The following is a 12175-nucleotide window of genomic DNA, read 5'->3' as shown; positions in this document are numbered from 1 at the left end:
GCTTTCTTTATTGCTTCATCCAGTACCACTGAGAACAGCAGTGGGCTCAACACGTATCCCTGTTTGACGCCTTGACTTGTAGTAAATTCTTCGAATTACTCGTTGTTGGTTCTCACCGTATTTGTATTATTATTGTACAAATCCTTTATTACATCAATTGTTATCCTGTCAACTCCTCTTTCCTTTAATGTCCCCCATACGCCCTTTCTTTGTATTTCTGTCAAACGCCTTTTCCAGATCAATAAAGCATACATGTATTTCTCTATTTTTATTGATTACTTTCTCACTTACTTGTCTTATTGTGAATATGTGGTCTTGCGTGCTTCTGTCCTTCCTGAATCCACATTGTGTATCTTCCATGGTTGGTTCTATTTGGGTTCTTATTCTTGTTTCTATTATTCTTGCGAATATCTTCCCAGGAATACTTGATATAGTAATACCTCGGTAATTATTACAGTTTCTCTTGTCGCCATTTTTGTGTATTGGTAGTATAATGTCTTTCTTCTAGTCCTGTGGTATTTCTGCTCTCTTTATGATATCATTCATTAGTTCTTTCATGCTGTCCACTCCCTCTATTCCCATGAATTTTATTATTTCCGGGGTGGTATGATCCTTGCCTGGTGCTTTGCCTAATTTAACTGTTTCAATTGTCTTTTCTAGTTCCTCTGTTGTTATGGGTTCTACTTTTTGTTCTTCATTTATTTCTTGTATCTCCACTATGTTGTCTACGTCTGTATGAGTTAGCTCTTTGAAATGTTCTCTTTATATTTCCATTATTTGGTTTTCTTCTGTTATTACCTTTCCATTCTTGTCGAAAATAACTTTTGGGGTTTTAAGCCATTAAAACGCCACGCGTGGCTAGTGCGTGTTGGCGAGTTTTGGAAGGGGGGGGGGAGGAAAGGGTGGAGATGGGAATGCTATGAATTTGGACATAGTTTCCCCGGGGATGGGAGGCTGGGGATTTCCATGAGCTCGCGTGGGCAGATGTGCTATTCCTAAAGTAGATCTATCAATTACTTCGATTAGCTCGCTACACCCGCTAACTCTTTTATTAGGTATTTAACTCTGTTGAAATTGGTTATGTTTTTGAATGATAATTTTTGTTAGCCATTTTATTAACAAATTTTTATATTTTATTGAGCGGTATATTTTTATTTATAGCATTTACAAAGTTGATCCATGACATTTTTTGTTTTTTCGTAACAACAACTCCGCATTTATCTTGGATGTGTTTAAATTTTAGATATTTTTAAAGATTTTAAACAATATTATACTCCCGAAAAGCACTATTTCGACAAGATATTAAATTTTTACATTCGTCGTCTCACCATACGGGAAGATCGGATTTTGGTTGAAATGATTTTTAAGTAATCATAGAAGAATCTCTAGCTAATTGTATGTCATATTCAACATTTTAAATCGTAAAGCAATAAATCGTAAAAACCGATATATCATAAACAAGTAACTTAAAACTAATAAAGTCCCGTAGTGTCAAAATATTTAATTAAATTTCCCAGCACACGAACCGCTACTGTAGCCTCGCATTGCCTAATTGTGAACATGGAAGACCATAATTCGCAACATGTGAATCCAACTGCTGAAAGGAAATATTAATAGAAAGAAGACTTGTGTGTAGGAAGAGACGAAAGATGCTAATCTGGGTGTAACATGGACTACTAATTGATGATAATTATAAGGAATTATGTCTGAGTTAATTGCTTGAGTGATAGGGGGACAGTTTTGAGGTAAATTATTTTGTGTTTTCCTATTAATCAAGAGATTTTATCGGTTGTTTAGAGAAATTTATGGAATTAAATAAATGAGTGGTCAAGGTTAATTAAAGCGGCGAAATAATTCTAAAAATCTGAATAATTTATAGGCTGTAAAAGTGTCTGGACATTTTTTATTGTTAATATTTAAATTATGTGTTTGTGTTGTTCGAAAATATGTGATATAAAAAAAGTCAAAGACAATAGACCACCCCTGGTTTTTATCGTATTTAGCCTTAAAGAATATTTTAAGGTTATAAATAAGGCTATAATAAAATTTATGATACTACATTAGACGAATCTCCACTAGGCTAAGAATGAAAAGTATTTGACAGAATTTTAGGGGAAGCTCCAGAGTGAAGAGTGAAAATGCTTCCTATCAAAATACTAAAAATATGGTCACAGTCTTTAACCAAATTTATAGTTCAGGCTTATTACCCAACGGCTAATTAACTTCGATATTAATTGAAGAGCTTAATGTGAAACAATGACAAGCCTCAAAAAGGCAAAAGTGAGATATTTGACTTTGAATGTTAAAAATAATATTATAAAATCTAGTAACAACTTTTGTTGTTTTAATTTAGATATGTGGGTGCATGTTGCGCTATAACTATATTTATAACAATATTAATAAAATTACTCCAAAGTTGAGATAAAAACAGTCTTTATTTAAAAAAAATGTGGCTTGTTACATTATTACATTAATGATAAGTACCCAAAATCTTATTTAATCAACCAACTCGTCGACCTCATCAGCAACATCAGGGCTGACATCCACTTGTAAACTCTTGTAGAATGGATGATACACTGAAGGTATGTAGGGTAATAATGATCTTACATTTTCGAGTTTCTTTCTTGCAATCCGAATGGGCTCAATATACTTCTGTTTTAAAGCAGATACAGTAAGCACATTAGGACGTCCCTTCTTGACAACACTAACGGGGTTGTAGGTACCATTCACAGAATGTTTAACGTAAAATGCTTGTCTGTTATCACTCCTGAACAAAAAGGAAAAAACATTGGAAAAATCCAAAGAATGCTGGTCATCAGTGCGAGTACTCTTTTTAATGTTCTCTAAGAGTGGTTGTACATTGAGGAAATCTTCTTGCTTCATAACAGTTAAGTTGAAGGGCTTCTTTTTATTAGATTCTTTTATACTTTTTTGCCGTTCCTCAGGAGAGTACACAAGCGGAGCATACTTTCTATGTCGTTTTTCTATAAGAGCAAAATCCCTGTCGGAGGGAAGGTGAGTGTGTCCGCTGACTAAAAAATGGTGTGTAATAGACTTAAACTTTTGTTCCTTCACTAGCTGGAACCATAAAGACATTAAAAGCCAGTTTTTGTTTTGCCTGGGACAATTATCCGTGAAGAAAACGAGATGCTCTACTTCACCTATCTTTGAGCTTAGAAATTTTATGAGTATTGATGCAATTTCATCACTTCCTCTTTTTGCAATGTTTTCCGTCCAGACAAACATATGACCAGCGTCTTCCGTACAATCATGGATTCCTAGATTATACATCCAGATTTTCCTGCAATAAAATGCAGGACCAGTGGTTAATTTGGGAATCGGTAACGCTTGCTGCAAGTTAAACGATATAACACATGTCCTGTTATCAATTTTGGACTGGGCTGTTTCGCTCTTCAGTAGTTGTTGCATTGCCTGAGCCTTACACTTGTGCAAGTTAAGTCTTGTTGTTAATTCGCTTTAATCATTTTTTTCTGATTTTGCTGACTCTATTTGGATATTAATTTCGTCGCATGTCTTGCAAGTATCTGATTTTGGCAGCTTGAATCCAATATTATACTCGGTACAAAATATTTTACGGTAAGTATGCTCCTTGACTGGTTCAATTCCCATTTCTGTACACCAAGGGACATATCGATCCAAATAGAGACTGGCTATACTCATGTTATGATCCAGATAAACTTTATTCATGTTCTTGTGTCGACTGTAGTGACTTTGATACTTTGGAATCGAATGTATGTGGTTTTTAACACTTAGTATTTCAGAATCAGATATTTTGTTCACACGGTTTGTATGCTTTCCTCTGTTGTCTCTTTCTGGCACTCGATTTCCTTCTATCTTCTTGTGAACAATGTTATTTACTCTGCCCTTAGAAGCTTGAAGTCCGTGGATATTTAAAAATTCTGTTTTACAGACACGTGTAGTTTCACCATTAACATTAATGGAGTAGACTGCATTGCTCTTTCTATGCGATTCTTGATGTTTTTTCTTCTTTCGGTAGGACCTTTTCTTCTTAACAATATCTATACATCCGAATAAGTAGCTATTTTGTAACTCCCATAAACCGAGGTTCCAGAATTCGTTAAAAATATTGCTCTCGTGGCCCTGAAGCTTTTCCCTACACTTCTTAGTGCAACTGCAAGGCGGTCCCAATTCTCGACCAGGCACATTTTTTTTCGTTTTGTCGCTTACATATGGTTGCCCTAAATTTCGTCGAATTTTTCTTTTTGATCTTGAATAACAGTGTTCATTGCTTTGTCTCCATCGACTTGTTGGAGTTTTGTCGGGTGTGTTTGGTTTTGTCCTTTTGCTTGACGGACCTTGTTCATTATCCTACAACAAAATGCAATAATATAACAAGCCATGTCACAAGCCACAACAATCATACTTTAATCTTTAATGGTAATAATGTGACAAGCCACATTTAACAAAAAAATTACGTGCCGCTGTATTTTCATCACTTGAGTCACTTCTAGATTGTACATAGTCAGGATCACGGTCACTGTCATCGAATGTCGACTGAACTTCAGTATTTGTCTTACTAGAATCGTCAGAACTCACAGAAATATCTGAATCACTTTCGCCCATGTTCGCCATTTTGATGTGGCTTGTCATTATGTCGAGTAGATATTAAGACAAACTAGATCTATGCAACACTGTTACCATAGGTTTGTCGCGTCATCTATTAACGACGGGCTGAAATAAATTTTTAGTGGCTTGTTATACTATTACTTTAACCGATCATAGCACTAACTCTTTTTGAACTCATGTGTGGCTTGTCATTGTTTCACATTAAGCTCTTCAATTTATCTCCCTAAAAGGTACAACGCAAGAGAATGCGGAAATTACCGTACCATTAGCTTAGTGTCCCAGTTGTCGAAGTTACTACTAAAAGCTATCTATAACCAAATATATTATAAACTGGACATAGTCATTAATAAAATATCATCACGGTTTCGCAAAAGAGTAGAAACGAGTGAGACTCTTTTTTAATTAATATATTGATTCAAAAGTGCCTGGATGTCAATCGAGATCATTATGGTATGGAATATCCAAAAAAGGTCCCAAGCAGTTCCCAACCTTTCTAGCTTGGGTAAATAATCTCTATAATGAGTATAATCATAATATATTGTTATGTGATTTCTGTACTTTTGTTATGTTATTTTCGTTAAAAATATAATTTAAAACAATTCATTGAGGTATTATTATATTGTTATATATTATGATTAATTAGAAAACAAAATTTTAATGCACTTTCAAACATATATTTTGTGGTAAAAGAGATGAGTTGATAATAAAAATAATGGAGTATAAAACAGAATGTCCGTCTAATTAAAAATAGTGAAACCATATCTAATGCGATATTTGTGCTTGGTGACCCTTCATTATTAAATTCTTTTTAGGACTTAAGTAGACAAGCACACCCTCAAGTCGTCCTCTAAAGATTTTAGCTGTGAACGATTTTTGTTCTTGATGGCGTTCATCGATATTATTGCATTCGTAGCTTTCTTTATGACCAGTGGATATTCATTGAAGAGGGGAACCTAAAATAATGCAACATCTACATTAACTTTGATTTTCTTCAGTTTTGACTGAGCCATCTTCTTCAACTTTACTTAAGTTTAAGTCCACGGTCGACTTTTTATATCTATCAGTTCACACTCTTCGTCAGTAGTAATAAACAAGGTAAGTAGACTCGATGTTTAGATTTCGCATCCAATTCATTAATGACATATCGAGAGAGGGAAAATACTTTTTGATATTGTCATTCAGCTTACTAAAACTTAAAAAAAAAAGGTCTCTCAGATTTGGTTCTATATTGCAATTGTTTGTTAACTGAAACATGTCCCACGTGGCTTAATTTTCAACTTTCTTTATTCACAATAAAAGCTTTTGCGGGAAGGAACTGATTTTATCAATAGAGGTGAGGATGTTTTCTTGCTTTCCCTTATTTAAAACATACAATTTCCCAAAAATATCTGCCAAAAATGCAACTTTGGTGCACCGGGTATCTTTACTAAGGAAATTGATATATTCAGACTGATAATAATCTCGCTTTCAAAGGTCCATTTTTGATGTAGTTTGCAATTTTCAGAACAGTTTGCAAAACGTCATTCAGTTCAGGCATCAATGACTTGGTAGCAAGTGCTCCTCTTTGTAAAAAACAATGTGTGAAAATAATATCTGGAATTTCTTGTTGAACTAAAGCCAGAAACCTTTTCATTTACTTTGGTTTCAAAATCCTTAGACATGTCCTCGATACGCCTTTTAATGATTTGAGTAGACAAATTTAGAGTGGGTATTCCAGTGAATGCATTTAAATCGCGATTTGTTTGTATCAAATCATACAAAATAACTTTTTTCCCTTCAGTTAATACAGAGAGGTCACTTGGATAGCCTTCTCTTCTGAGCTGATTTTCAGTGAGTGATCCCGCTGTAACTTTGGACTATTTTGAGTGACTTCTAAATTTGCACTAATCGCTGTACCTCTGTTAATTTCGAATTCATCTTTCGTAATTGTTAACGCTGTTGGATCTGAGTCAATCATTACATCGTTTGAAATAGATACTGTACTAGATAAATGCCTTTGTTTTGCTCGTTTTGATCTTTCTTCTCGAGATGATCTTTGTGAAAAGGACAACACTTGGTCCAAAGATCGAATAGGTAGATTTTCAGATGGAATGGAACATTTTTTTAAAAATCGTTTACCAGTCCTCACAGAACCAATATTACCTAAATAAATTTCCTATCAAATATGATTTATCTGGAAAAAAGTAATCCGATTTCTTTAGTGTCGGCTACATACATTCATGAATTTTGTCACAGGTTTCGCAATACAAAGAGCTACTTGCCAATTTTTTCGTAATTTCTCGTCCTTTGGAAACTAGTGGAGATGTATACCTTTCGTACATCAAGCAGAACATTGTGGCACTGAACAATATCTATTACTTTCCTTCTTATGGCTCATTATTTTTTAATTTTGATGTAATTTATTCCAGTTTTAAACTTTAATTTATTCAAATTTTTGACATTTATCACTATTTTATTGGTTATCTATTTTGACAGCAGTTACCAGCATGGTAGTTTGAAAACGCGAATATTATTTTGTCTATGATTTTGACAAAATAAAATTTTGACATCAATTTTAACACATCAAAAACAGACTACATAGAAAAAAACCCTATGCAGTTGTCATAATATTTATTACCTTTCATTGTCAATCATACGTATCAAATTAAATTTTAATATAGAATATATTATTAAGAAATTCCAGTGTTTTTATCAAAATACAATAGTCCCTTTCTATCGAACTACGAAATACAAAAAGTTATACGAAATAATCACAAAACCAGTTAATGTAACATAAATATTTAAATGGAAAAAGTAGGATATCTTTCGAAGGAAAACCAATTAGGTAAATTATATTTTAGATTAATTTGATCTCATTATTTTGAACTTTTGAACTGCCCAAAATTCAGTTCAGCGTTTTATAGCTGATCTTATGGGAGTTTTATAGAATTTTGGGATCCTCCTGCAACACCACACACTACTCGCTTCCTTTCACTTTATCCTTCTTCTTCTTCTTCAAGTACAATCTTCGTTCCTAAGGTTGGCGATCATCAGGGCTATACGTATTTTCGAAACTGCTGACCGAAACAATTCGTTGCTGCTACAGCTATACCATTCCCGTAGATTCTTTAGCCAGGAGTTTCGTCTTCTTTCTATGGACCTTTTTCCTGCTATTTTTCCTTGCATAATTATTCGAAGCAGTTCATATCTTTCGCCTCTTGTAATGTGTCCCAAGTATTGCAGTTTTCGTTTTTTGATCGTAAATATGACTTCCTTTTCTTTATTCATTCTTCTCAAGACCTCGACATTTGTGACTCTCTCGGTCCATGATATTCTCAGGATTCTGCGATACATCCTCAGTTCAAATGCCTCTAATTTTTTGGTATTAATCTTTTTTAACGTCCATGACTCCATTCCGCAGAACAGCACAGAAAGTACGTAACATCTCATCAGGCGAAGTTTCATTTCAAGGCTCAAATCTCTTCCGCAGAACACTCTCTTCATTTTAGTGAATATGGATCTGGCTTTTTCTATTCTTATTTTGATTTCTGCTGAGCCATCGTTGTCTTCATTTATAAAAGTGCCTAAATATTTGTATTTGCTAACTCGATCGATAATTTCATTGTGTAAATATAAATTTTGGACATTTTGTGTTGATTTCGATATTACCATAAATTTAGTTTTCTTTATGTTCAAAGATAATCCATATTCTTCGCTGTAGTCTGCTATCTTATTAGCCAATGTCTGTAGCTCTTCAAGTGTTTCTCCGATCAGAACGGTGTCGTCGGCAAATCTCAGATTGTTTAATCTAACACCATTTATTTTAATACCTACGGATCGCTCAGAGAGTGTTCCATTCATTACGTCGGAATAGAGATTAAACACGGTTGGTGACAGTATACACCCTTGTCTCACACCTCGCTTTATTTCAATTTCTTCAGTGGTATTATTCTCTACTCTCACTGCTGCTTTCTGATTGTAGTACATATTTGCTATTAGTCGGATGTCTCGTGTATCTAAATTCTTTTCTGTCAGGAGTCTGATTAGGTGATCATGCCGTACTTTATCAAAGGCCTTGTTGTAATCTATGAAACACATGAATACATCTTGATTTATGTCAAGACATCTTTGAGACATAACATTCAGTGCAAATAACGCCTCTCTTGTTCCAAGTCCATTTCGGAATCAAAACTGGGTATTATTGATGTCCATTTCCAGTTTTCTGTGTACTCTAGAGTGTATAATTTTCAGGAATATTTTCAGTACATGGCTCGTCAGACTGATTGTACGGTAATCACTACATTGTTTGGCATTTATCTTTTTTGGTATAATAACAAAGGTGGATAAAAGCCATTCTTGTGGTATTTTTCCTGATGTATAAATGCTATTGAAAAGTTCAACTAAAATGTGAATCGAGTCTTTTTCTATTAGTTTAAGGATTTCCGTTGGTATTTCATCTGGACCTGGGGCTTTACCATTTTTCATTACTTCTTCTTCCGTTATTTCTGGACCTTCACTTTATCCATCCCATCCTTATTCTACTACACGCATATATATTTTCTGTTTTTTAATTTCCTTAATGCTTCCTTTACCTCTTCCTCCTCAATATTTATTTCTTTGTTTACCGTCACCTCTGGTGTTGGTGGTTCGTTATCGTCACCTCGCACAAATATTATATACTTAGTATAGTTTGGACTATTTTATTACTTTTACTTACAAATATTAAGTAATAATATTGTTAATTTATTCTTCTAGATATTATAATAAAGAAGATAAATTGAACGATAGATATAAATCAGAAACGAAAGACAGCCAAACCAAATTAATATCACATGTACATATTAATCATAATACTTCATATCTAAGTGAGAACATGTACAACGAAAAAGAAAAATTAAATTACATAAACGACCGGATACCGGATTATATTAATGTTTATTATAATACAATATTAAAACGCGAAATAGAAAATCCTAATGACTATTCTATAGGTGACTTGCCATTAGTAGAAGAATCAACAACTGGACCAAAACTAGAAACAAAAGATGAATTTGAAAAAGTACAAGTAGACGAAAATACACGCGTTAATAACCTAGTTGACCCAAATGTGTGCATTAATAGAGATATTGTTGGTCTCGAAGATCAGATTGAAAGAAAATACGACCGATTAGGTCAAAATGATACAGCATTATTTAATCAAAAACAAGAAAAAACTGATCATTTAAACACAAGCAACTCCCAGAAATGCGACTCGCAAAAACGAAGGAAAAGCATCGTGGAAATATTTTATAGAGATGAACAAACATATAACTTAAGACGAAAAGAACTGGAAATGAATGATCTTTTGATCGACTCAGAAATACTCAATCAAAAATTGCGACATGATCAGAAGCAGATTGTCGAAGACTTAAGGAATTTTCAGTCCAAGTTATGTGAAACTTTAGAGAAGACCAAAGATTTAATTACAGAAAGTTACGAAAGCGAAGAAATAAATTCAAAATTAAGAAAACAATCAAAAGAATTAGCTAAAGAAGTAGATGAGGTATGAACTGATGATTTTTTTCTTCTTTTTTTTAATTTTTATTAAAATTTTAAGTTTTACTTGACAGAGAGTTTCGTTTAGACAGTTAATTGTTGTCCACAAGAAAAATAGAACTTTTGTAGCAAGCTTTATACCATAAATCACAAAAGTTTTATTGAAAGATCCTTTATAAAAGGAATATATAATTAAAAAGACTCTTTCGGGTTAGATTACAATAGAACGTTTTCGGACTAACAAGTCCATCATCAGTGCATCTACCAGATGTACATGAGTGAAGCAACATATGTGGGTAAAACTCTTAAAATGATACAATATTTGATATTTAGTACATATTTGTTTTATTAAGTTGGTGTGATGTTGAAGTTTTTAACAGATACCGTGCATGGCACCTTAAGACTAGCAACCCCCAACCTGGGGATAGTATCAAACGCTTAATGGAAGTCTACAAACCTTTCAATTTTATTCTATAGATTTATCAATTAACACTTTAATAAGTACATCTAAATTAACTTTGTTTAAGCTACGAAAAGAGTTAATCGAAAAAAGACTTACCACCAGTAACGCCAAGAGGGAACTTGATAATTTTGAAATTGCTTTACAACGTGTCTCAAACGCGTTTGACAATAAAAGAAATGAAGCCTACAGTTTAATGGAAAAATTATCAAATTTAGAAGATCTGTTAAGTAATCTCCAAACTAATAGAAAAGTATTTGTGTACAATGAAGCAGATAAAATATTAAGAAAATATGGTTAAATTGTATTAAAATCAGCTAAAATAAATTTTAATCAACTAATATATGTTTCTTTTGTTCGCTGCAATATCAGCGGTTACCTATTAGCAGTATAAAATTTATTTTAAGTATTGTTACAATAACTTACACTGAACGGTAAAAAATGTGGCCCCCCTATAAATTTCGGAAAATAAAAATTCAATGAAAGTTTTATGCACTGTTTCATATTGCATCTCAATTTAAATATTTATTGCAATCATGTATGATTTTTTGTAACAGTTTTGACGTTTATGTTGTTGTTTTCTGTAGTCGCTATTTATTTTCTAAGTTGAAAAAATTTAATTAAACAGTAATTTAGCTTTTCAAACGTATTTTTTGACTAAGTGAATCATTAAGATATAGTGTTACAGTAGATGTTGCTCGAACTATTGCTTTGCTACAAGACGGAAGAAGTCAAGTTTATGTATCCGAAACTATAGGTATTCCGAGAACTACAGTACGGAGAGCTTTCCATCGCTTTATACAGACTAGTACTCACGTCAACCTGGTTCCGGTCGTAGAAAAGTTACCTCGCAAGGAGATGATCGTTTTATTATGATGGAACTCTTAAGGAGTCGCCGTTTCACTGCAATTGTTGCAAGAAACCGTCTGCAGGAAGTTCGAAACGTGAATCTAACTGAGAGAACGGTTAGAAGACGCTTCAATCAAAAAATAGTAATGGCAAGAAGGCCGACTATTTTTCCCGAATTACAACCAAGACACTGTAGAAATCGATTAATTTTTACTCGACAACATCAGCACTGGAATATACAGGATTGGAGCCGAATCCTCTTTACTGATGAATCGCGATGGCCGAGAGAGAGTTTGGAGACGGGGAAATGAAAGACATGCCCCAGCTGCTATGTCCCAAAGAAGTAAGTTGAACGGTGGTAGTGTCATGGTTTCTGCTGGAATCCCATTTGAAGCTCGAACTAAACTTATTTTCATCAATAGCTCCTGAATGCTCACCGGTATAGTAGTTCCTTTTGTTTCATTTATTGGTGACATATTCGTCTTTGTTCATGATAATGCACGGCCGCATACTGCAAGAATCGTGACAAATTACTTGAGGGAAGTAGGAATTAATACTCTAGAATGGCCAGCCTGCAGTCCTGATCTAAATATCATCTAACATCTTTGGGAAGAACTTCATCGTAAAGTTAGAAGTCAACCAGCCAGTCAAAAAGTCTTACAAAACTTTAAAACATGCTTTGTGAAGAATATGAACGTATTCCTTAAGATTTTATTTAAAATTTATTCCTTTCCCTTCCAAATC

General features: G+C 33.7%; 1 protein-coding gene across 1 annotated transcript; it reads left to right on the top strand.

Moving 5' to 3' along the window:
* The first annotated feature begins 7198 nt into the window (after positions 1-7198).
* Positions 7199-10914, top strand: LOC140435465 (uncharacterized). The gene is made up of 3 exons (XM_072524199.1): positions 7199-7432; positions 9343-10129; positions 10650-10914. Exons 2-3 carry the CDS (start codon positions 9461-9463, stop codon positions 10881-10883), a joined length of 903 nt encoding a protein of 300 aa, XP_072380300.1. The 5' UTR covers positions 7199-7432; positions 9343-9460; the 3' UTR covers positions 10884-10914.
* The last annotated feature ends 1261 nt before the right edge of the window (positions 10915-12175 follow it).

This window comes from Diabrotica undecimpunctata, chromosome 3 (assembly GCF_040954645.1).
Source record: "Diabrotica undecimpunctata isolate CICGRU chromosome 3, icDiaUnde3, whole genome shotgun sequence".
In the NCBI taxonomy this organism is placed as follows: domain Eukaryota; kingdom Metazoa; phylum Arthropoda; class Insecta; order Coleoptera; family Chrysomelidae; genus Diabrotica; species Diabrotica undecimpunctata.
Note: the sequence above shows the minus strand (reverse complement) of the source record. Positions and strands in the feature narration are given on the sequence as shown.

What these genes read in the sequence shown, in the direction of transcription:
- LOC140435465 (XM_072524199.1), top strand. Translation starts at nt 9,461, where the DNA reads ATGTACAACGAAAAAGAAAAATTAAATTACATAAACGACCGGATACCG. An exon ending in TAGCTAAAGAAGTAGATGAG is followed by an intron (nt 10,130 to 10,649) that starts GTATGAACTGAT and finishes ACTTTGTTTAAG; the next exon opens with CTACGAAAAGAGTTAATCGA.